The following is a 25,169-nucleotide window of genomic DNA, read 5'->3' on the forward strand; positions in this document are numbered from 1 at the left end:
ATCGTTTGACAGCTCTAATTTATCACGTGAAAATCAAACAAAACTTTAACCCATGTACAACACATTAATTATATTAAATCCAGATTAGTGAGAACTCAGCCACATTGAACACAATGCATTTTGAATGCCATATGTTTACAAGTACTGAGACCAGCTTTAACTGTCGCATGCAAGTCCTTAAATCAAACTCCTAATCCTCATAGCATTAGCTCCCCAAACTGTAGATGACGGAGGCTGGATTAAACCGACAAACTTGTCAGTAGCTGTTGTGACACAATACTCCGCACTTCCATTGTACATTAGATGCATAGCCATTACAAAACCATTGCTAGGGCTGGGCAATAATTCAATATCAATATGCATCGCGATAGACACATTACCAATTACAATAGAAAATGTTCGATAGAAGAAAAAAAAAAAACAGGAAGAAAAACCTGCCCCCCGCATTGTTCGTGCTGTTGGCGTTAAGCTGTGCCACATTTACAAGCGTCTAAGTGGAAATTTCGATCACATTTGCATGTTTTGAGCGGAGGTAGTCACAGTGTGCTCCTTTGCCCAGTGCGGACACAAAGAAGAAGCAGATGGACCAATGAAGAAGAAGCGTGCGCACGTACATGTGTCGTATGTAGTCCGGACAAGTGTGGCTTAACTTTGTTCAAATAAATGATCAATCACCTCAGTGCAACTCTTGCAATAAGATTGTATTGTACACATTAACACCTCAAGATGGATACATGGAGTTAAAGTCAAGGAGTTCTCTGTCTCTGTACTGGTTGCTGGGGTTTTTTCCCCCACATTTAATTTTTTTTTTATTTTATTTTTTATTTTTTAAATAGACGGCTCCGCCTCTAACGCTCAGCATTGCCATGAAGTCACAATTAGATAAAAGAATAACGTGTCCTGAGCCGCCAACAGGTTAAAAGTAGACTTAAGACAGCTGGTCAACTATAATGCATGCAGTCAAACACAGTATTAGTTCACTACACTTACATTTTATGAACAAATGAAGGTTAATGTACGCTTTTGCGGCACTGCTTGAGCCATGTAAACATTGCACATTACAATGTACACAAAAACATTGTACAATCCTTGAAAATTAATTTTAATAGTAGATTTTATTTTTTAAAGCTTATCAATTTTTTTATTTTGATTAGGTAAAAAAAATCCCTAGGTTCAACATTTTCTCATATTGCGTATGATTGTGTTTATTGGTCAACAATGGTCAAACAATAATGCTGTCACGTTATGTTAACGTTTTCAGCAACATTTTAAATTCAAAAATTTATGTGGATATCATTGTTCTAAGCTACAACATATTGAACCACTGCTGCACTTCTTCCAGCAGTGTCGTTCGAAGAGAGTGTGCTTAGGCACTGAACAATTTAAGCTTCAACATTTGAACACTTCATCATTGTACAAATTGCCTATATAGTGCACCCTGAGAATTGAGATGCATCCACTGGTTCTCCAAGAACCACAAAGTTATAGATTACTTTTAATTGCAGTGTGTGTGTGTGTGTGATTTAAATTAAATAGGTTTAGTCACCAATAAAGTAAAGCTGCATGCAATTTTGCTGCAGAATGTATTTCTCATTTCAGTAGATAGTTATTTGGACAACAACAAAAAATCTGTAAACAAAGTAAAAAAATATATATTTTATGTATTCATATAACAATTTATATTTTAAGTATTTAAACGATTACGGCAAGCATTGATTTTCCCTATTCAATGATCAACAACATTTATTTCAATGTTATCTTAGTGGGAGGCAGGAATGAGTGGCCAAATGCAACAAAAGCATTAAATGAATAAAGTTTAAATAAGTTATTGGATAAATGAGTCAATAATTATTTGATTCATACTCACGTTAATGGTTGCTTGACTAACAACAACAACAACAACAACAACAAAAAATTGAATCTGCTTTTAACATTGATTGAACAGGTATTATAGCCTGGTCTGACACTTGACTGTTTATATAGAGTAAGACCCCCAAAAAAGATTAACAAAAATATGAGGAGAGGGTTGTTGTTTTTTTCTTTTATTTCAAGTCAACCAATGAAAAGATTATCTGACACACTGGAGCTCAACTTGGCCTTTCTCATCTGACAGCAGCCCATGTCAGCCAGCAACACTTAGCTCCCTGGTGTATTTTTGTCGCCTGCTCTCTCCCCTCATGCCGATACGTGCAGTGTCACCCCCATATAAGTCAACCACTCATTCCAGGAACAGTGTGTGCCACAGTGGCTTGTTTTCATGCCGTTATACACTGAATGACAGAAAGATAAATGCGAAAAGCCTAAGAGGAAATGTGATATTAACATCTTTGGTGTCAACTGCAACATCGTGATAATAAAAACACAATTGTTAATTCCAGTAATTCCTAACACTGTTTTATCTAGACACGGTCAGAGCTTTGTAATACAAAGCAGGGTGAGAAAACCATACAGTACAGAAAGGAATGGAACTCCAATAAATAATGGAGACAGAATATGGGTGTAATTACGTATGTGAAAATTGAATGTTGATAATTGTCACAATAATTGGAAAGGAAAAATTAACAAATAAAAACAAAAAACAAATATGTACATTTAAACATTTCCACAATATTATACACACACACACACCCCTTTTGAAGTTCATCCAGATGCTTAATAAATTACAGCTTGACCAGTAGGGTATTTGCATAAGTTGCATGCATTTTGCCACACATAACATTAATGTATACAATACATGATGACGTACAGTATGATTAACCAAAGGATCTTTGTGCAGTTTGTCACTTTATTTACTCGCAACTGCCACCTCTGGCCCAAAGCGTAACTGCAGCATCTGTGTCAGGCTCGTTCATGGTGCGCGTGTGAGTACGTGCACGATCTTAAAGCGACAGCCACAGCTGACAAACAAAGACATGACTTCAAATGGAGTAAAGAAAAACTCCGTCCCTCCCCAGAGAAACTGTGGAGTATGCAGGGTCCGCACACTCTACTATAAAGGGAAGATAAAAGCTGATAGGTGCAGTCAGAGTAAAACAGTCAGGGCTCTTCATGCTCATCTGAGCATTGGTGCAGCATGCATGATGTAAAAAAAGCTTTAATATGACCTTTTTAAACGGCACAATGCACCTTTAAGAGGGATCGTTGGTTTACAATGGTAATGACATCAGACATTTTGAGTTTAGAAACGGCGCACAATGTATTAGCGCAGCAACATCAGAAGTTCAGAACACATCACTTCATGCACAAGATGAAGGTATGCTCAGTAGGGCTGGGTGTCAATTCTAATTTCCTCAATCAATTCGATTTTGATTAACAAGAATTCAGTTCGATTTCGATTTTTCTTCCCCCAATTTGATTCAATTCTCTTCAATACGATGCGATATTGATTAATTATGAAATGTCAATTATTCTTAAATATCAAGGACATGATAAAAACTCCACAAATTCCAAATTGAATTTTGCAGAGGCAGTAACTGGTTAAATTATTTAGTTTATTAAGGAAAGTAACACGTTATAATCACTTAAGTGTTACACAAACATTGACATCAGCAAGGATGACTTGAAAATATCTTAATTCTAATTCAATAATTGTAACTATAAATTAAAACGATTCTGCATTGCTTTATGTGCAATAAGTCAGGTCTTTCATAAATGTAAGAAAATGCTTTTAAATTCATTAGAGATGAAAAAAATCAGCCTTTAAATGTTTTAATTTTTTTTATGAATTTATGGGGAAAAGAGACATTAAAATAATCTATTCATAAATCAATATCAGGCTTGAAAAGGAAAATTAATTCAATATTGATTATTCAATTTTTTTAAACCCGGCTCTAATGCTCAGTTACAGCCAGACTTGGGCCGATATTAGATTCTTTGTCCTTTTTTGAAATATTTGGGTAAATATCTCCCCCCCCCCAATGAATACAATCTATTTTATTTTTAAAATAGCAGATTAACACTTTAGCTGTTCACAATGGGTACTCCTGCAAGCCTCCGACCGGTAGTTTTCAGATTCAGGATTGAAATGTCCCGCTCTCTGTCTGCAGATGTGATGTCATGCGTGCATTGTCTATGTGAAGAAGGGAGTGTGCAGCTTCATTTTTCAGCCACACGTAGCAGTAGTGATTCAAAATTCAACTTCCTGCATTGAACATCTAGAAGTGTAGAGCATTTGTCAGTCACAAAAATATTCAATAATAGTAATGATTTGAAAAAATCAGCAAATTAACTGAACACACTGGCACAAGTGTAAGAAAAATGTATTGTCTCAAATTTTAGGAGCAAAATGCCACCATTTACGGCCAGTCTGGAGCCGGCAGCCTCTCTAATGCAAAATAGCCACTGCTCTCTACGAGGTGCCAACACTTGAGCATGATTTTTATTACCACGATGATCAGGGGCAGAGTAAGGGGGGTTTATGTTAGGCGAGCAAATGCTTGTGTTTAACAGCCCTGAGTCTGAAAAGAAAAGAAAACAGACTAACTAAAAGCATCAAATGTATTCTTATTTGTAGTTTCATTGTACTTTAGACTCAAGCGGGTATTTTTATGTTTTTATTGTTTTTATTGCATTTCTGATGTTTGGGCAAAGTACACTCACGTCACCTAAAACTTTAGTGAAGGCAGTGTGGATTTAGTTTCCACTCAGAGATAGTGTAAATGTGAACGGTTGTCTTTCTCTATATGTGCCTTTTGATGGGCTGGTGACCAGTCCAGGGTAGCTGTTCACCTTTTGCCTGAAGTCAGCTAGGAACGGCTCTAGCTACCCAATTACACTGAACAGGAGGTGGCATGTTGAAGATGGGAAGATGGAAGGACGGATGGTCAAATTGGGATTTTCATCAACCTTTGTAAGTGGCCTGATTCCAAACTGACGCTGTCCAAATCCAGGAGTGTTTGTTTGTTTTGCTGTTGTTTACACTGACATGGCACTAATCAGGATTCTGCCACTGGAAAGAAAAACAAACTAGCAAACTAGCAAACTAACAAACCTGGAATCGCGTCACTGGAACATTTAGAACAGGAGTGGGCAAACTTGGTCCTCAAGGGCCGGAGTCCTGCAGGTTGTGGATGTTTCCCTTCTCTGGCACAGCTGATTCATATGATCAGCTCATCAGCAAGCTTTGCAGAAGCCTGATAACGATCCTGATCATGAATCAGGTGTGTTAATGTAGAGAAACATGGAAAACAGGCTTGATAGTGGCTCTCCAGGACCGAACTTGGCCACCCCTGTTGTAGCGCAACCTGTTGCTTTGACAAGTTAGGGCTCCAGACGGCCCCTAAATGGTGGCATTTTGCTCCAAAACTTTGAGACTGTCTACTACATCTAATCGTGCCCGTGTGACCAGTAAATTTGTTGATTTTTTTTAAAAATGTAATACTTTTGTTGCTGACAACATTCTGCTCTAAACGTCAACTCATTTAACAAAATGAATGGAATGAATATTTACTTTGTTGACTTGTGGCGTGCACCACTATTTATTTATTTTCTTGCACCCTTAAATTTCAGGTTAGGGGTTAATATTGTGCTGTTTGTTAAAAAAATAATAATAATAATAATTAAAAAAACTAGTCTGAAGACTTGCATGTAGTTGGCTACCTGAAATCTGTATTAATAGGAAAAGAGGTTTTAAGTTAGTGGATGACTCTGGCAGAAGAAGAATTATCAGTATGGTGATTTTTTAAATGGGGGAAATACAGTATAAGGTTCAATACCTTTGCAGGCTGTACTAAGAAATCTGATGTAGAAATGTATATGCCGGAAATGTCAAACATCAATTTAAGGGCTACATCAGGGGTCTCCAAGTCCAGTCCTTGAAAGCCCCTATCCAGACGGTTTTTCATGTTTCCCTCCTCCAACACACCCGAATCAAATTATCAATTTATCAGAAAGTTCTGCAGAAGCCTGATAACGATCCTGATTAATTGAGTCAGGTGTGACGGATGAGGGAGACATGGAAAAAAGGATGGATGGGGCTCTCGAGGACCGGACTTGAAAATCCCTGTGCTACATGATATCAGTCACAGTTCTGGAAACATTGGTACTGCTGCCTTATGATTATTCTTAGTATATTACCTTGGTGTGTGTGTGTGTGTGTGTGTGTGTGTGTGTGTGTGTGTGTGTGTGTGTGTGTGTGTGTGTGTGTGTGTGTGTGTGTGTGTGTGTGTGTGTGTGTGTGTGTGTGTGTGTGTATACAATATTTCAATATTTGTTGTTTTTATATTGACAATCTGGCTTGTTTGTGACTTGACCTCGACATTATAATACAGCAATTCATAAGCAGCAAGAGCATTTGTTTCAAACGGAGCAAAGCCACGGAGGAATGAAAATCCCGAATGACTGCCGTCCTTGTGAAAACAATTTGATTCGGTAGATATGGCATAATTGCAGCCAAGGGAAATTCAGCTCACAGTTTAAGGATTTACCTACAACCTTCTCTCTTTCCATTTGTTATTTCAGTTGTGAATCGAAGCTATTGAAGTAGAATTAGATTCTTGAAAGCTATCGCAATGTTCTTGACAGTGGTTGTGCTCACGGCCTCTTTTCGGCCACTTGTCGTGACATTACGGCTTGCCTGAATTAAATCCCTGAACATTACACCTTAGCAAGTGGCCTGCTTTAAAATTCACCTGTTGTGCCGCTTCAAGCGAGAAACAGCGTAAATAAAACAGTGCATTCAAAAAACCGCTCGCGTTGAGCAAGTTAGAGAGAGTAGAATTGACTGGGCAAATTCCAGTCAGGTGCGAAATTCAAGTAACATTCTTGATGAACATTAAGTCGTGCTTTCACTCACATAGCGGCTGTGTCAGCTACTTACCGCGGAACTCATTTCAGTAACGTAACCTGTCGCAGTCTTCAGTCTTTATTCCGCGTTGTCTCCCAAATAATGTCTCCAAAGTGCTGCCACAAGTTGGCGTGAATGCCGAGACGCGAGAATGGTTCCACCGTTCCAGTGACGCGTCTGCTCCTCACATTACCGCTGCCCGGTGTGTGTCTACTTACTTCTCGTTCACTGAATTGAATTGCATAAAGTCTGTTATCATAAAGAATCAAACGCTTCCGTATTGCCTTTCAAAATAAAACACATACGCATTAATAACAGCTTTATCTGCATGTATACAACATGACAGTCATTAAGTCATTTTAGACACATTTAATAAATTCTAATTGTCACCCATTATAGTATATTTGACAGCAAAAAATTGGCTTCACAATAGGTTTTGTTTTGATGTTAAACTCTTATTGTTTCGAGTAGATTGACACTCACTGTTCTATATCATACATTAGTCAGCGTTCAGCAGCTAAAATTTTCAGTTTAGATTACAGTAATCAGATTCTCCCCTTTAGAATCATGCGTCATCATGGGATGTTAGGCCTTCAATTTACAGTATTATGTCATGATATTATACCATTCATGTCATGATGTTAAGAGGATTCCGCCATATTAAATTTTTTGAGACCACTTTATCAATGTCATTGTCACACAAATATTTCCACAAGGAGCCTATTATTCAAGCACGTATAAATGTGGACATTTTTATTTATACAAAGGACTTTTTGTATTTACCAATACCAAAGACGTTTTCAAATGCATACATGTCGTTTTTTTGGTGTTATTTATTTATTAATTTATTTATTTATTTACTGTGATTGGCTGGCAACCAGTTCAGGGTGTACCCCGCCTACTGCTCGAAGGCAGCTGGGATAGGCTCCAGCACCCCTGCGGCCCTTGTGAGGAATAAGCGGTCACGAAAATTGATGTATGGATGGATTTATCTATTTATTTATCTATTTATTTATCTATTTATTTGTCTATTTATTTATCTATTTATTTATCTATTTATTTATCTATATTTGTATATATTTATTTATTGTGGTCACAATAGCCTAATTCAATTTCACAACACTTCAAATTACCTCCAGACACTAACTGAAATTTAATCCATCCAACCATTTCCTACATGGCGTGTCCTCATTTGAGTCACTGGAAATTTTAGCTCGTCCCGGCTGAGTTTTGGGCAAAAGGCGGGAGTATACTAGATTGGTCACCGGTCAACATTCCATAACAGGTCAAATTTAAAACAAATTTGTATTTATTTTTTTAAATCACATATTCACACATGTGAATCTTGCATGTTATATGAGCACACAAAGTGAAATATTTCAAGCATTTATTTATTTATTTCAATTTTGATGATTATGGCAGAAAGACACAAAGATAAAAATCCAGTGTTTCACAAAATATTGTGACAAAGCTCAACGTTGTAGGCGCCCTGTGACCCAATCATGTCAGCTAGACAATGCAAACAACTGCAGAGGTTTTCCTCAGCCTTTAAATTGTCTCACTTTGGTTTAGTAAGCTTCAGAGTCATAGGGAAGACTGCTGACCTGACGGTTATGCATAAGACCATCATTGAGATGAGGAGAAAAGACCTAAAAAAAAAATTGCAAAAGAAGCTAGATGTTCACATAGCACTGTATCAAAGTACATTAACAAAGCGTTAAGAAGAAGGGGGGAATGTGACGGAAAAAGGTGCACAAGTGACAGGGATGGAGAGGATGTCAAGCATCGGTGATTACAAAATCTGGGGGTTGTATCCTAAGGATTGGATTGAGACTAGTATCAATACATCAAGAACCACTACATACAGATGTTGACATGACATGGGCTACAACTGTAGAATTCCATGACTCAAGCCACTTCTGAACCAACGTCATAAGTGTCTGTGCTATGCTAAGGAGAAAATCTGTTGTCCAGTCTTTTCAGATAAGTAAATTTTGCATTTGATTTTGAAATCAAGGTCTCCCAGAGTCTGAAGAAGCACAAAAGTCAAACTGCTTTAAGTCCAGGGTGAAGTTTCCACAGTCAGTAATGGTTTGGGGAGCCATGTCATTTGCTGGTGTGGCTGAGGCTCCATTGTCTTTTATCGAGTCCACACTAGTTAACACAGCTGTCTACAGCACAGGAAATCTCACAGCACTTCATGCTTCCCGCTGTCAACAAGCTTTTTGGTGACAAGGAGTTATTTTCCAGCAGGATTTGGCACCTGCCCACAGAGCCAGAACTACCAATACCTAGCCATGGAATAACAGTAGTACTTGGTTGGCCAGCAAACTCACCTGACTTGAAAACCATTGAAAATTGTTGTTGTATATATTGCCTCCATGCCGCAATGTCTTGATGTTGTCATTAATGTAAAAAAAAAAAAAAAAAAAAAGTACAACAAAGTACTGACTTAATTACACTTTTCAGAAGGTCAATTTTTCTGTTTGAGATCCTTTTTGTTGGTCACATGAAATATTATAATTTTGTGAAACACTGGATTTCTATTTGTATACGTGAAACCAGTAAAGGCTTGAAATAGTTAACTTTGCGTGAGCTGAACTAATGTAACAAGTGTCACTTTTTGAAACAAATTATTGAAATGAATTGACTTTTCAAAATTCTAATTATATGATCAGCACCTGTACCCAAGCAAGCATGGGAATACCGTGCACGTAGGAGGATCTGAGTTGGGATTTGAATCCGGAACATATATTGTGAGGCAGATATGCTAATGAAGGAAGCATCAGGAAATTAGCTCAGCGATACACTTGGTTGCAAACGTTTAATGGGAGTGTGAATGGTTGTTTGTCAATATGTATCTTGCCTCTCGCAAAAAATCTAATGGAATGAGCTCCAGCACAAATGTGACCTTTAGTGAAGATAATGTATGGATAATAGATGGATAAGATAATTAACTACTATATTGCACCATACTGGCCTAACAGCTCATGTGTTTGTGAAACATTCACATTGCCTGACATTTTGTCCTCTTCTGCCCTCAGGTGGTAAAAACTGCTGTGACACCGTATCAACGTATGCCCGTTTATTTGTATTATTAGACATAAATGACACACACAAACACTCACCATCACAAAGGAATTAAACGAACGTTTTTTTGTGTGTGTGTAAAGGATGAAGAAAGCCCATCAAGTAAAATGTATCGTGTGACATGTGGCATTGCTGGTGCTGTGGATGGAGCTTGGGACTAGGCAGCACCAAACTGTTGTTTACCACAAATTGTGACGACGATTTTCTGCTGACGCGCGCATGAGTTCTTGTCTGGTTTACAAAAAAAAGTCTTTAGATAAACTGTGACGATGTCAACGAGCCTTTAATTCAAAGAACGACCCTATGTCAACACGAGGTTTTCTGATAAAATCGTATTGCACCACCAAGCGACAGCATAAATGTTTACTTTCAACCATCTTGATATTAGTCAAGTCTTCAAGCAGAGGTGCTTGGGACTTGAAAAGACAGCATACTGGAGGAGATTCCCAAAACGACAATGTATTTACAGAGCAATGTTGCAACCCAACAAGGTAAGTTTATTTTATGATTTAAAATATATATATTTTTAATGTGACATAAATTGGCCGCGCAGGGGGTAATTTAAGACCTACCACTGCAATAAATGCGGGGACATCTGTTAATTGAGACCAACATTACAATATAATCACGGCTGCAGACTAAACTTTTTCTTTCTTTTCTTTTTTGCACCTAACCCAGGACCGGGGCTAGGGGGTGCTGTAGCCTCGTCAAAAATAGCCTATGTCTGGTACCACTTAAGCCACGCCAGTATTTTAGTTGATATTCTAAAATACATTTAGTATTTATAAATTATTTTCTCCACCTCCGTATGAATCGGTCAATCCCCACCTTTCAATCCTGAAGCTGAGCCTGCCCTAACCTGAAATTTTAGAGGTGCACGTTGTAAATCGACTTGTAAAACAAATATTAACTCCACTCAATTTCTCTGTTACTGATGAATGAAATGTAGAGCAGAAGTTTGTCAGCAACGAAAATGTAAGAATAGTAATACAAACACACAAAACAGCACATTTAGGCCTTCTTGTTGCACAGGCACGACGAGTATGAAAACTCTACTTGCTCTTTCTCAGATTTTAGGAGCAAAATGCCACAATTTAGGGGCAGTCTGGAGCCCTATTATATACATGGAATCATGTCATTTAAAATGTAACATTGTTAAATTTGCCGATTCTGGATTGGTTTCTGTTGTGGGTTTTAGAAGGATAGTTTTTACTTCATGTTATTTGATTTTAGGCCGTTTTCCATTTCTAAATTCCTACATAACACTAGTTACATTTGCACAATATCTCCATGCAAGACCTGTATTAAAAGTGTTTACTTTTACATAGTATTACAATTTGGAGTGACACTGTAAGCGGTTTTGTCATAATTTGTCCTTCTAATTCACCTATATGGTACCAACATATTAGGAACACACACACAGTATAAATGCAGTTTTAAATACCATTATACTGCATGTCATAGTTTCGAAACCTCTTTGCACAGTATAATACCTAATGTATTCATTTTTTCCTTTTTTAAGTATTACAACATATACTGGCCAGCCTGTCAGATGGCAAGCCTTTTCAAAGAGGAATCTGCGTGAACATAATGCATAATGAATTGTTTTTACTAAAGTGAACTGTAGACTGCATGTTTTAGAATGAATCAATGGAACCCGTAAATGAGACAAATGTTTCGCCAGACATGATGATGTAATCCGGGTTGCCAACATGAATACAGATGATTTTGTTCACAGCAGCCTAAATATGTGTTAACCTTACCTTTTAAACTTCTAGATCAGTCCAACTTCAAGAAGCAACAAGGACCGCCAAAATTCAATAAAATGTGCTGAACAAAGTAAGGTATCACCACCATCAAATCCTCCTCCTCCTCAGATGACAGAATTTGGGTTAATATGTCAAAAGATCAGTTACCCACAAAGCCATATGCATCAACAAGGCATCCCCAAACCCATTCAGGTCTGTTCCAATGGATTGTTGCAAATTTTTCGGTATTCTGTGTATTTGTAAGTTTGTCAAGTTTTATTGTAAATGTTTTCAGTTTCTCATTCTATTCAGGCATACCGAACAACCATCAAGAACAAAATATTCACTTTCAATTTACCAAGTATGACATATGAAAGTAAGAACTTCAGGGCACTAGCCTTTCAGTTGTGTTGTTCTCATGACAAATATGTGAAACATAATATGTTAATCTGTGAACAGGTATTCTTAGAGATAACAGACGATACTTGACACCGTATGAGCAGATTGAAATTAAAGAATACAGAAAAGTTTGGTACATAGGAAAAAAGGATAGTAAAATTCGGACACAAACCATATCTGAGGAGGCCAAGTCATTTGATGATGACCAAGGATTCTACAAACCAGTAAGTACAGAACTACTTACCGTTTTCTTTTTTTTTCTTTTTATACAATGTATATTTCTATGGAAATGTATGGCTACCACGCCAGAGGGAAATTATGTATCATGTTATTATAATGTAATTTGATGTTACAGTATAACATGATATCTGAGTTCCATGAACGTATTTGTCACCAGCGGTTATCACCTGCAGCTCATTCTGTAATTGAGTGAGTGTACACACTACGTTTTCTGTTGACACACAGGCCATGACAATGCTCCAAGTTTAGAGGGACGGTTGGGTCAAGCTTGGAGTTGTCAGATACTCTCTCCATGTTCAATATGATGGATTGAACAGTGTTCCGCACAATGTTTGACTTTTGTGGATTCTTATCATATCCTAATCCTGTTTTAAAGGGGAAGTCAATCCAAAAATTTTCTTTAAAATAATGCGTTGTATGTGCCCCCCACTTGTCTAAACATGGAATTCTGACTAATATTGCGTTTGTGGAATATGAGTAAATCAGCAAAATTGACCCATTTAATCCATCTCAGGCAGTGGCCATTTTGCCACTTGCTGTCGACTAAACATGACATCACAATTGCTCGGCGCCCAGGTAGCAACCAATCACGGCTCAGCTTCAGAAAACCAGATCTGTCTCCCGTCACTTCCCATTAAATTTATTACATTTTCTCATATTATATTCATTATTTGGTTGAAAGCATCATTTTCAATACATTTATTTTGCCCTGGCAAAAAAAAACCTTTTACTTTGGAATAAACTTTTGTTGCAGTTAATTTTATTACTTTTGTTACTTTTAGGTGGGTGCTTTATGATGCGAAGCCTCGAAAAAATACACGGACTGAGCACCAACTGAGGAATGCTTGCGTTCGTGGACCCGCATCAGTACAGACGGTCCTTCTCAGTCCCGTGTATTTTACGAGGCCACATGTCATAAAGCACTTGCCAGGTATGCAAAAGCATTCTCCAAAAAGTGGGCATCTGTCAATGACAGGCCAGTTTAACGATTGTTTTGCCCAACTGTGCAAGTTACACATGGGTGTGTCAGAAGTGTATAAAAACTTGATTATATATAAATTGAACCCAATTGGTTGTTCATTACAGTGAATTGTACTAAGTAAAAAATATTGTTTATCCGAATACACAACTATTTTATGGGATTTTCAGTAGGATACTCAAATGCTGAAATATTTAAAAACTGCAGCCCGAAATGCTCCGCAAAAGTACTGATTTGCTGCTCAAATGAAGTCATTGATTAGCAAAATTGTTTGCCAAAGAAAAACGTTCTTTCAAGCCTTGGTGAGGAGTGTGATGAGACAACTGTTGTGATTTGATGCTATATAAATAAAATTGAATTGCACCGCTACATGTTCTTTCTTTTGTGTCCCCAAAATATCTACTGTGGAGTGACTACCCTTTACTCATCATGAATGTGTTCCTATACCGTGTATTGTGAAACTTTACAGTACTTATGACTTTATACTGATAAATAAATTAATGACTTTTTCATCAACAGCGGATTGGCGACCACCTGGCTTACCGCTTTGAAATATTGAGGGTGATAGGATCAGGATTTGCTGGAAAAGTCCTCAAGTGTAAGGACCACAAGACAACAATGCTCGTGGCAGTCAAGGTCTTTCGAAACACAACCGAGTAAGATGTCACCAAACCAATGTTATATAGTTAAGCGTTTTGGTGGCATTGAGAATGTCATTCAACGTGCTCAGTTACTGCAGTACTTTTTATATGACTTCAGTACTTAATTAGCATACTTCGTTAAGGTTAGAAATAGATAATGGCAAGTTTCAACTTGCGTACAAATTCAGGTTAGGTAGGAAAGGAACTGCGGACCCCTGCCATGAACAAAAGCACTAACTCCATACTTCTGTAAAAGCTGCACTGCGTATTGTACATTTCTCAATTAATTTATAACACATTAATAAAAATAATCATTTTGAACATACTTTTGCTCCTAGGGGTCATGGGTTTGCGGAGGCGGAACTAAAAGTTTTAAGGACCTTGCAAAAGTTAGACAAGAGCAACAAAGCCAATATAGCTCACATGAAGGAGTACTTTTACTTTCGCAGCCATCTGTGCATCACATTTGACCTCTTTGAGTAAGTTGACCATACATTTTAATTAAATTCTGTAGTTGGACTAAAACTTCTGATTCATGCAGTGAGAGATTCTAAGAATTCCATTTGTTTTCAGAAAGGACCTATTTAAAGCCTTAATGCAGAGCAAAATGCGACGACTCCATGATGGGGACATTAGAAAATATGCCACAGATGTGCTCAAGTGTCTTCAAGTGCTCAAAGGCATGAAGATTGTTCATGGGGACCTCAAGCCGGTAAGAAATGTTATATCTTTGTGATTTAACTTTGTAAGGCAACCGCATGTAGTATACATGTAGAAAAAAAGGTATTTTCATGAATTGTGATAAAGGTCATCTGTTAAATATACAGTACACACATATTAAGTCCACTGTCACATGCGCACACATCAAAACCAAAATAGTAATGGAGGACCACAGCATTGCTATGCTTCTCTTGCTCAAGATAATGAATTTGTGGACCCTCATCACTACATGTATGAGGTGTTCGAAAAGTTCTGGGTGCAGTCACAACTCTCACCTCTTCTCAGGGGAACATTCTCCATTTGTAGTTTGAGTTTGAAAACTTTTTTTTCGTCAACCAGAAGTGGTTGCTGCTAATGTGTATCGTTATTGTAGTGATTCATCTTGTATAACAATTGCGTGAAACATTTTTCTATCAGCACTCGTGAGCAACTGAGCTCATTCTAGCAAATCCTTTGGTCATTACATCTGCATGCGTCAGTGCATCATTAAACCAATCAACACCTTAAAGCATTTTTGATGGTACCATATACTGCCCTGGAAAAACTCGAAATCTTGCCAAGAACATTTGTCTTATTTCTAGTCAAACGACTCAAATTATTTCTATGTACTTAATTTTTACAACCAAAATTACCCAAAGATGGAAATCCCTTGTTTCAAGACAGTGCATCTTGAATATCTTGTTAAGTCAGAAAATCTTGAAAATATCTTATTTTGAGGAATATTTTAGATTAATTAATGTATGTATTTTTGACTTGCCTTAATGTTTTTATGCTTTTAAGATGTAGGTTGTATGGTGAATGATCTTGTTTCAAGAAAGAAACTTGAATGAAGACAAACTTAACTTGAATTGAAACAAAACAACTTTATTGAAACTGCAGGTCAAAAGTTTGTCCCAAATGAAAGGAGAGCTCCATTCATTATTGCAACAATTGATGGAATGCATATGTACACTTCCCATCAGTTTTTTTAACAGGTTATTTGTGACAGATTCCTTATTTGTTCGTATGGAAATGCATTTTTTCTTTTACATTTGTTCAATGTTTGTATAATATAATGAGGAAAAACAACAACACAAAATGAGAATTTGAGTGAATCATATCGCACAAAGAGCAGCTTTTTTGTATCATGGAGGCCGAAGTGATAATGTCATTGAATGCATTATAGCAGCATACACTTTTCAAACTTCATGTGAACAAAATCTTTTCACAACAATGTCATCTTTATCTGATTCTTAAAAAAAAAACAATTCAAGTCCAGTAGCTCTACTATTGGTAAAATTCTATCTAATCTTCCTTTTTGCAGGAAAACATTCTATTAGACAAGGAAAACAATGCTGCAGTGAGCGATTTTGGAGGCTGCATTTTTTTGAAAGACAATGGCAAGTGTATCTTTTTCAACTAAATGTCACAACTCAGTGTTACAGACTCCTGTAAAGTGAGCAAGTACACCCAAAGTGCAACCACAATATGAATACTTGACTCATTAAGTCATTTTCAACAGTAAGGCGATACTTTTTTTTGTCTATAACTAATGTGATGTGTGTGTAACTAATACCTTCAAAAAAAATTTTGGGACACTTGCTGTTGACTAAAGATGACACATCTGTGCTGAGGAAACAGGTAACGACCAATCATGGCTCAGTTTGTTGATCAAACCCAGAAAACAGGTGAGCCATGATTGGTCATTACCTCAGCACAGTTGACAACAAGTAGAAACATTTGTTTTTAAAGTTAATAATATTACATGAAAATAATGAAGTTATCAAATTAATTCTGGACAAAATATTTATATATTTTTTTATTATTATTTTTTTTGTTACTGCTGAAAACGGCTCAATGAGTCAAGTATCCCTTTAAAGTAATACCCTGTACTGCCAATCAAAATTGAATAAAATTATAGATTAAATAATTAAGGGGATAAACACTTTTTTACAGCACCATAGTGCACACTGGGGGGGGGGAAAAACGGGACAGGAAATCCCATCAATCTTCACAACTATAGGAAATTATACACGGCAAACAATGCGGAAGCTTATATATCGTTTCTATATGATCTACCACAGAGAGACCGACGATTTACACTCTACCGTACATGTCTCCAGAGCTGCTCCTCGGCAAAACTTCTACCCCAGCGACTGACATGTGGAGCCTGGGCTGTATGTTGGGTGAACTCGACCGAGGCTACGCTCTCTTTAGTGGCCATACTAAAGCAGACATGTTCTACTCTATCACAAGAGTAAGACTGCAAGTCTCACCAGTTTTATACAGTATGTCTAAACCAAGGTACTGAATATCAATTCATTTCAGGTGCTTGGCCTCCCACCAATGGAAATGCAGGTTGAAGCAAATGAAAAAAAATTCCGCATTGGTAAGTACATTGATATACTTTTCACCATCTTCTGGTTTCCTCCCCTAGCCTATCATGCCTTAAAAAAATTTGGGTTACTTTTTCACTCCCCCCCCCCCCCCCCCCCCCCCCCCCCCCCGTCCAATGCAGGTAGCCCGGACATTGAATTCGCAAAACAAAAAAACACACTGGCCTTGAGGATACGGTCAAGCAATCCAAAGTTTCTGGATTTCATTTCATGTTGCTTGGAGTAAGAGTACATACACTGAAACACGTACAGTATATCCTGAAACTGTAGATCCTTATGATGGTCCAAGACATGCATGTATTCTTTTATCAGGTATGATACAAAGAAGCGCTTAACGCCAGAACAGGCTTTGCGTCATCCATGGATCCTAAACACTGATGCGCCCAAACCAATGAAGACAACTATTAAAATGAGTGAGTCAACTGTTCACTGTTATTGTATGTGATTGATGATGAATTAATACTAACATTAACATGTTAGTATTAATTACCAGTTTCATTCCACTTAAATGCCTTGATGACCATTGGTGTTCCGTGAAATGGTAGTATTTGGTGTTATTTTCAGTTGCAAAATTTTTTTTTTAACACTTTAAAATTAGCTGGATTTCATACATTTTACGAATTGCTCTTAAAACATGATCTGATTTTCTATAGATACACAGGTTTCTTAAACTAATCACACATTAAGCCGCAATAACCTTGAAGTTGAAGATCACACCTGCACAATGGTAGGTACAAATTTTGGGAGCGTTCCTCTTTACAAACTGATGATGCATTCAATTAATAGATTGCTACAATCTACCACACATCCCCAGAGCTCAGAAGCTATCTTCCTGCACCTCCTTCCAATTAACCAAAATCACATTGCACCACCTGCGCCACAACTTGGACCTGCTACCAGCTGGTCTAGAGTTTAATCTACTTTCAGCCACCAAATTGTGTGCCGATGGCATGAAAAAAAAAACAGCCTCAGTCGTCACAACGCCCACAGCAGATTCCCTAACACACTAAACTAGGCTTGTACTAGCACAAAACTCGAGATGCGGCATTTTTTTTGTAGCGCATGGGCACTGCCTACAAAAATAGAGCCCTTGGTGTGAAGCTACCCCAAGTTAACACTAGCCCTTACATGAAGACACATGATGATTTGTAATCAGTGGGTATGGGCGCACAAAGTCTGTTGTTTAAAAAGGCTGAAAATAATTTATCTTGTTTTGTCTACCCCTATACAGGTGTCAAGGCAGCCAAAACCAGCTTACTAAAGAGAGACAAAATTGCACCACCACTTTTGCAGCCATTGGTACCACATAAATAGGGACGCTTGAACCCTTGGACACTGGGATTACACACTGCATGTATATTTAAAAATGCATGCATTTATATTAAAAACATTCCATAGACCACCACAGCAAAGTTGGCTACGTCAGTAGTAGAGTTAAGAGAGGAGACAACAACAAGAGGCCTAAGCGCCCACTACTAGTGTGCAAACCACGACTCCCAAGACTCTTGTGGCTCTACAGACCTTCGCAAGGAATCCATGAACTGACTAGGAGAATGCCTACCACTCAGTGCTCCACAAATGGATACTAGAGAACATGGCAACATACAGACGAACAGCCTGCTGATCTTCACCTCCAACTCAATGCTGAAACAACTGAAAGCCAGCTCCAAGACCAATGCACCTTTCACTTCGAAGTGTGGCATATACCGAGTGCAAACTTAATGTACAGTATTCCATAGTGCCTTTCAACCACCAAAGTACTCACCAATTGATGGTGTGTACTGACATACTGTAGCATATAGAGTAATTTAGGTTAATTACTTGCTCAAGAATATTTTGGCAAATGAGACTTTGTGGTTCTGAGCCGCTCCGTGCTCTATGAAGTCCCCAACATGCAAGGACGACATGGATGCAGATCTACTGTGACGCTTTGGCAGGTACTGAGAAGCCACCTCAGTGAAAGAATGAGTTAAGGCCTAGATACACCAATCCGACGTCGGCCAAATGTGACCGATGCCTACCCCCTGTGGCTTCAGCCCAGACGTCTGCGTAGAAAATATGGCGTAAATACACACCGCACCGACTATTACGTACCTTCAGCGCATGCGCAAAAAGTAATTCAACTCCATACCATCGCCGGCGGTAGTCATTATTTAGAAAGAAACCTCTTTACGGGTCGGGATATAAAAACGTAAACAAAATGAATACCGGTTACTTTTACTAACTTTTACTAAATACTAATTACAAACAGTTGCTATACTTCTCAAGTATAAAAGTAAATCCTACCCGCTATATCCAGTCACGTCCCCGTGTCATGCCATAGTTGGGCTTTCATACCTTTGTCGACATACCCCAACGGTAATATTGTAACGTCTTGCAAGAACGCCACCGGTTGGGATGTCACTCTTTTATTTATCTTATTCTTAACAAACGCTTCTGTTGGCCGTAGCCGGAAAATAGAATACAACTCACGAGGGGCTATCAGAAAAGCCAGGAACACACCTCCCCTCCTGCGAGACCTGTGTTGCATTTACTAACAGTCGGACATAAGAGTGCTAAACAGAAATCGCAACACTGGAACACACAACACACTTAGTTCGTTACAATATCATACAATGCCGGTCTCTCTTGAACCAAAGAGACAAAGTCATCTTCCTACGTTCAAATGCGGAGTGTACAAGGGTGATAATGGGCAAAATTAGCTACAAAAAAATGGTCCAGGCTTTCCATCTGTACTGTTTATCCGCGTTCGTCACTTCCTCTTCTTGCCCCGTGCGCTGATTCACTAGCTAACAGTCAATCACAGTGATCAAATGCCCCGACGCCCGACGACAATTCAACATGCCGAATTTGCTGGAAACGCACCCCCGCCGACGTTTTCCAACTTGATCTGACTTTACGAAAGTAGTTTATACACTGATCAGACGCCGCATGCCGTCGGTCCAACGCTGTCCGACTCCCGACGTCCGATTGGTGTAGGCTATCTAGACCTTTAAGCCTTGACGGTAATGTGCTAGCTGTCATAAAATACCCAGCTGGTACTGTTACTGGATTTAATGGATGCTGCTGGTGTTATGACAAGAAATTGACAGTGGGCTCTTTGCACAAATCCACTACTTCCTGAACTCAGTGCCACTCCTTCATTTCCTGTCTTTGATGATTGGACAAACTGATTAATCCAGGTGTGCCTGACCACAGTAACGACAATGGCCAGACATACCTGGATTAATCAATTTGTCCGTTCATGAAAGACAGGAAATGAAGGAGTGGCATTGAGTTCAGGATGTAGTGGATTTGTGCAAAGAGGTTCCACCAAATGAGCATTAATGAATAATTGGGGATCCATCCACAGGATTTATTGCATTGGTAGTTTTCCTGTTGGAATGATTTTGGGAGGTGATTGGTTATTTGGGGTAATTTTTTTGGTAGAAAAATAGGTTCCCTGAGAAGGACGGCAGCATGTCTTTTTTTTCTTCCTTTTTCTAGAATATGGTCATGTAAATTTTTATATCAAATGGGCAAATTAAACTTTGGTTATTTTTTCACGTCTGGTTATTTTTTTCACGTTTTTCACGCATTGCTCCAATTTCTCCTGCACATGCACATTGCTAGTTGCTACCTTCCAGCAGGAGCTCCAGGTGTGTGCAGGATGCAAGCTGCCTTTCGCTAAATGTCCGTTGAAATGGGCTGAACAAGATAGGTAACATAAAAACTGGTGAGTGTGTATAGCATGTGATAAGCCTTTCAAATGGCTTCTGACACGAAGTTTATAACTGAGGATGAATATGAAATACACATGGATGTGGTGGGTAAGAGAAAATAGGAACAAAACTGCCCCTCACGATGACGGGAGGAAAACCCTATCTAACCTGCACAGCTGATAAGTATTCAGACCTTGTCTAGACTGCATCAAGAAACCTCTCTCTCCCCTCTTGTTCCCTCCTCGTTTTTCCCTGCATCATCTCGTTGGGGTCTCCAGCATCTTTTAGGAAAGCAAGGGGAAGCTACTGTCCTGCCTGTTTTCCATGTCTCTCCTCAAGCAGCGGTTTCAACTGATCAGCTAATCAGCAAGCTCTGTAGAAGTCTGATAACGATCTTGGTCATCAATCAGGTGTGTTGATGGAGGGAGACATGAAAAACAGGCAGGGCAGCGGTTCTCGAGGACCAGGGTTCCCTACCACTCTAAATGGTCAAGTAGTTGTGAATGTGTGCAAATGTTTTATTGTCTATTTGCCCTGTGATTGGTTGGCTATCATTTCAGGATGTACCCTGCCTTTTGCACAAAGTCAGCTGGGTTAGGCTCCATCTTTAGAACAGATGTAAAATCTAACGTTATATTTATGATGTCAATTTAATAAAATTATTAAAATGTTTTCCTAATTAGACGTTTATGTTAGTTGTAGAGTTCGATATGTACAGTGCATGTGCATAGACATAACATTTTAACTGAGGTTTGACAACGGGTTTGTGTTATAACGAGAATTGGTGATGGGGCTTCAGAAGGTTTCAGAATGATTCCAAAAGTTACTTGTTGTATGAAGAATGCACATTATTGAACTGAGATAGGGGGAAACTCCTTCACAAATTAGGGTAATTTTTCCAATACAACTCCAGGGTCACTTTATGAAGAATTTATAATATATTTTAAAAATAATCCAAATAGCCATGCGATTGGCTGACGATCAGTTGAGGGTGTTCCCCGCTTACCGCCCATTAACTGCAGCTGGGATAGGCTCCAGCATGCCCGCGACCTTCGTGAGGATGAGCGGTTTGTCAAATGGATGGATGGATAATCCAAATATTATTGACAAGAAAATACATCATGGCGGCATGGCTCAGTTGGTAGAGCAGTCGACCCCCAACCTGAACACAAGACAGTTGTGGGTTTGATCCTCAACCCTTCATGTCAAAGCATCCTTGAGCAAGATACTGAACCATCCAAGTTGCTTCTGATGCTACGTCATCACTAACTCAAATGAGAGTGTCAAAGTGCTCTGAGAAACTAAAGGTAGAAAAGTGTTATACAAGTGAAGTTCAGTAACCATTTTAGTATGATATGTAAATTCATTTCCATGTACAATATTGAACCATTTTAAAATTTGTTTTTTAGCATTTGCTTTAGTCAACATCAAAAGTGAAGGAGAAAAGCGTTGCCATTTGGCACACTCCTCTCATCCAATCCATAACTGCATCACTGGCACTGCAGTGAGTCAGACTTGACATCAATCTAAGAAAAGCGCTGCTTCTGGATCCTTGTCAAATAGTCTTTTGCAGATGAAAAGTCCCCCCCCTCAATGATGGCTAAACATTGTATGGTTTGTACTCCACGACCCACCATATTCGTGGTGAAGCAAAGACCTAACAGCACAGTGAACATATTGTAAATTCAGTCAAAAGGAAGAATTTCACTCTTTCACTTAGCTGATTAGCATTGACTTTTATGTTTGAGTTGTAAATCACTGGCTCATTTGCCACTAGTGAGGTTCTTGGAAGATTTATCATTTAGGCAACAATGACTGTGCAGGTATTCATGGTGCCACTTTTAATTATCCACCAAGCACTCAATTCCTATGATAATTTAGTTATTAAGCCAGGATTGATCATCCACGGGAAGACCCTGAGTCATGGTCAGATATTTCATAGCAAAGTTAATTCTCTCATATGTTACGTGTTAGTACCTCAGACAGGAGTTTGTACCACATTTTAAGCGCACACATTCTAGAAATGTGTGATTTAAAAGGGCCTGTAAAAAAATTTTTATATCTGAGGTTAGTTTATCTCTTCCACTAAAACTTACATTTCATTATTTCAGACTTCATTTGGCCATCAGACCACAAGGTGCAAAAACATAAAAAAAAAAAAAAAATTAAAAAAAAAAAAATCCAGTCTCCACTACTTCTTCACTTCATGATGTGCAATCTGTTAGGGTGAGGACATAATTTAGCGCCTACGTTTTGTGATATTAGTAAATCAAGCCCGTAGTGCTCATTAAGGGAAGCAGCTTCGTTGTCTGGGCGGGATATGGCACGACATTTTGTTGCCACTGAGGGTCACTGGACAACAGCTCAGGACACTGTCAAACGGAATACAAAAAAAATGCTCTTGCCCTTTAAAGACTCTGGAAAACCGTGGAAGAGCAGGGTGTCACTCGTTTGATGGAGATGGTGCCAGCAGATTGGTTGACTCGTGTTTCTTATCTTCAAAAAAAGAAATAAAATAAAATGTTAGGTTGCAGCAATACAAGGCTTTGGCATTTGAAAATAGAAAATATCCTAGTAATGATAGTTTGTCATTTATTTCCACTGCTTTTCGGTCATGAAGAAAGCATAGAATTATTAGCATTAGCATAGCATTATTCAAGGACCGTTACAAGAATTGTTGCATTTCCAAAAGAATAATCTGTACCGTAATCAAAGCAAAACAAAACGGAGGCTTTCCCCAATGACATCATGAATGGAGATTACAGGAATTCATTTCCGCATCCCTATAAATAACGATTTTGCAAGGGATGTGAACTGGTGCTTGAAACTAATATGGCTGCCGCCTTGGCCAGTGATTTTTTTTTTTTATTCCTGCATAATTTCCATTACACACAACCCTTTTAACAACCACAACATCTTGCACACTGCACAAAGAAAATAAAAAAAACAGCAGGATCTCTTTGTAGACATGTTATCTGATTGTCTGGCCCACATTAAAGGGAAAACTCCCAGATTGTAGTTCTGTGACATCAGTCCTAAATCTTTTCTAACATACTTCATATATTCAACTCCAACGCTGGACCTTTGAACGATGCACAACCGTGTGGTTTTGAATATGTATAAAGCAGTGATTAAGTATGTGCAATCTCTGTCTTGAAAACAAACAAACAAAAAGATTAGCATTCAGCCCTTGCGCCCACCATTACCTCAACCTTTGCTGACTAGCTCATGATGTAACAAATAAAATGCAAATGACTGATTATTTGCCCTCTAAAGAAAGATTGTAATTTAAACTAGATCAGGGGCTTTGTTTCATTTTGCATGATATGTACATCAAAGTATGAATAAACTGCTTACTTTCTGCCCTGTCCATGGCTGTTTGCAATTATCATTGGGTGAACATGGTAATATTGAGCACAATGATGTAAAAAAAACTACAACAAAAAAACATCCGCAGTCCACATTTTGCCATTTCTATCTGACTTTAACAACTACAAAACGAATGCTGCCGTGGCGTTTTGGAGATTCACAGAAAATTAAATTGGGTTTTTGATTTTCATTTGTATTTCATCTTCACATTGACTGGCTGTTCGGTTGACTGGCAGAGTGATGACACTGATTTAATCCTCAACCACCAGCTTTGTGCTGTTCTGCCAAAGTGTACCTCTGGGATTAAGGATTTCCTCCCTCCTCTGCATGTGTGTGCTTGGTTACATACACAGTTTCCTGCTTCAAATGATCAACTGATGTGTCAAAGGAATGGTGGCATTGGGACAGGATAGGAGGTGATTGAGCACAATGTAATTCATTTTTTTTATATTTAATCACATTGACCAGAATGAAATAATTCAAAATTCAAACTGCCATATTGTCATACATATCACACTTTATTTTGCTTTAGCTTTTTCTTTAGTGATGATTGTGAGAGAATAGAAACGGAATACACCTCGGAAGTTATGTGCAGGAACAAACACACATTAAAGGCAGTACGATTTCATGTGACCTATATTTCCACTGCATGAATAAGAAATGCTGCATTTTGAATCATCTCTAACTAGTTACCACTGTAACACCACTAAACCAACAACAGGGGATGAAAGCAGAGTTCGTCTTGGTCTCTTTGGCCCCTGAGGAATGCGGAAAGTAAATGCCGCCTAATTTAATTTTAATCAATAATAATTCTGGTTCCTATTGCAGGGTGTAAATTTTTTAGCATAAGCACCGTTCTGTCATCATAGCCCCTCGATAATCTTTTCAGCTTCTTTCATTAGACACAGCTTCGTGTAATATTTATTTCCTGTCAATTTCATTTGAAGCCACCTGGACAATTGCTTCACCTTCTGGTAAACGTCAGCCTTTTATTATTATTACTATTATTATTTTTATTAATAATAATAATAATAATGGTTTATGGGGTGGGCTATATTTTGTATATTAATAGTATAATTTTTGTATGGTAAAAATTACCTTGTCAAATGTTATGTATCCCCAA

The 25,169-nt window shown here is 38.2% G+C and overlaps 2 protein-coding genes across 7 annotated transcripts in view; one reads left to right on the forward strand and one right to left on the reverse strand.

The window, feature by feature from the left end:
* Positions 1–6,989, reverse strand: part of LOC147176045 (F-actin-monooxygenase mical2b-like) — a 51,445-nt gene extending 44,456 nt beyond the window's left edge. For all 5 annotated transcript variants that reach the window (XM_086073318.1, XM_086073317.1, XM_086073316.1 and 2 more), the window contains exon 1: positions 6,818–6,989. The gene's annotated coding sequence lies outside the window, so the exon portion shown is untranslated. The remainder of the gene's footprint in view (positions 1–6,817) is intronic.
* A 3,185-nt stretch (positions 6,990–10,174) lies between these two features.
* Positions 10,175–20,134, forward strand: LOC147176046 (dual specificity tyrosine-phosphorylation-regulated kinase 4-like). 2 transcript variants are annotated; one of them, XM_086072567.1, is made up of 13 exons: positions 10,175–10,365; positions 11,653–11,835; positions 11,918–11,998; positions 12,082–12,245; positions 13,760–13,896; positions 14,220–14,360; positions 14,455–14,593; positions 15,905–15,980; positions 16,704–16,837; positions 16,909–16,969; positions 17,099–17,198; positions 17,289–17,389; positions 18,208–20,134. In XM_086072567.1, the coding sequence occupies exons 2-13, from the start codon at positions 11,772–11,774 to the stop codon at positions 18,288–18,290; spliced, it is 1,281 nt and encodes a 426-aa protein (XP_085928693.1). In that variant the 5' UTR covers positions 10,175–10,365; positions 11,653–11,771; the 3' UTR covers positions 18,291–20,134. The 2 variants fall into 2 exon arrangements, with proteins under 2 accessions (XP_085928693.1, XP_085928694.1); XM_086072568.1 differs by lacking the exon at positions 10,175–10,365 and having other exon boundaries at positions 11,663–11,835; positions 11,935–11,998.
* Positions 20,135–25,169: the final 5,035 nt, after the last annotated feature.

The sequence above is a fragment of the Leptonotus elevatus genome, chromosome 4, assembly GCF_054856555.1.
Source record: "Leptonotus elevatus isolate MCC_2025b chromosome 4, RoL_Lele_1.0, whole genome shotgun sequence".
Classification (NCBI taxonomy): Eukaryota; Metazoa; Chordata; class Actinopteri; order Syngnathiformes; family Syngnathidae; genus Leptonotus; species Leptonotus elevatus.

Coding starts and splice junctions, on each gene's coding strand:
- LOC147176046 (XM_086072568.1), top strand. CDS start 11,752: ATGACAGAATTTGGGTTAATATGTCAAAAGATCAGTTACCCACAAAGC. Junction 11,836..11,934: donor GCATCCCCAAACCCATTCAG/GTCTGTTCCAAT, acceptor CATTCTATTCAG/GCATACCGAACAACCATCAA. Junction 17,199..17,288: donor TTCATTTCATGTTGCTTGGA/GTAAGAGTACAT, acceptor TTCTTTTATCAG/GTATGATACAAAGAAGCGCT.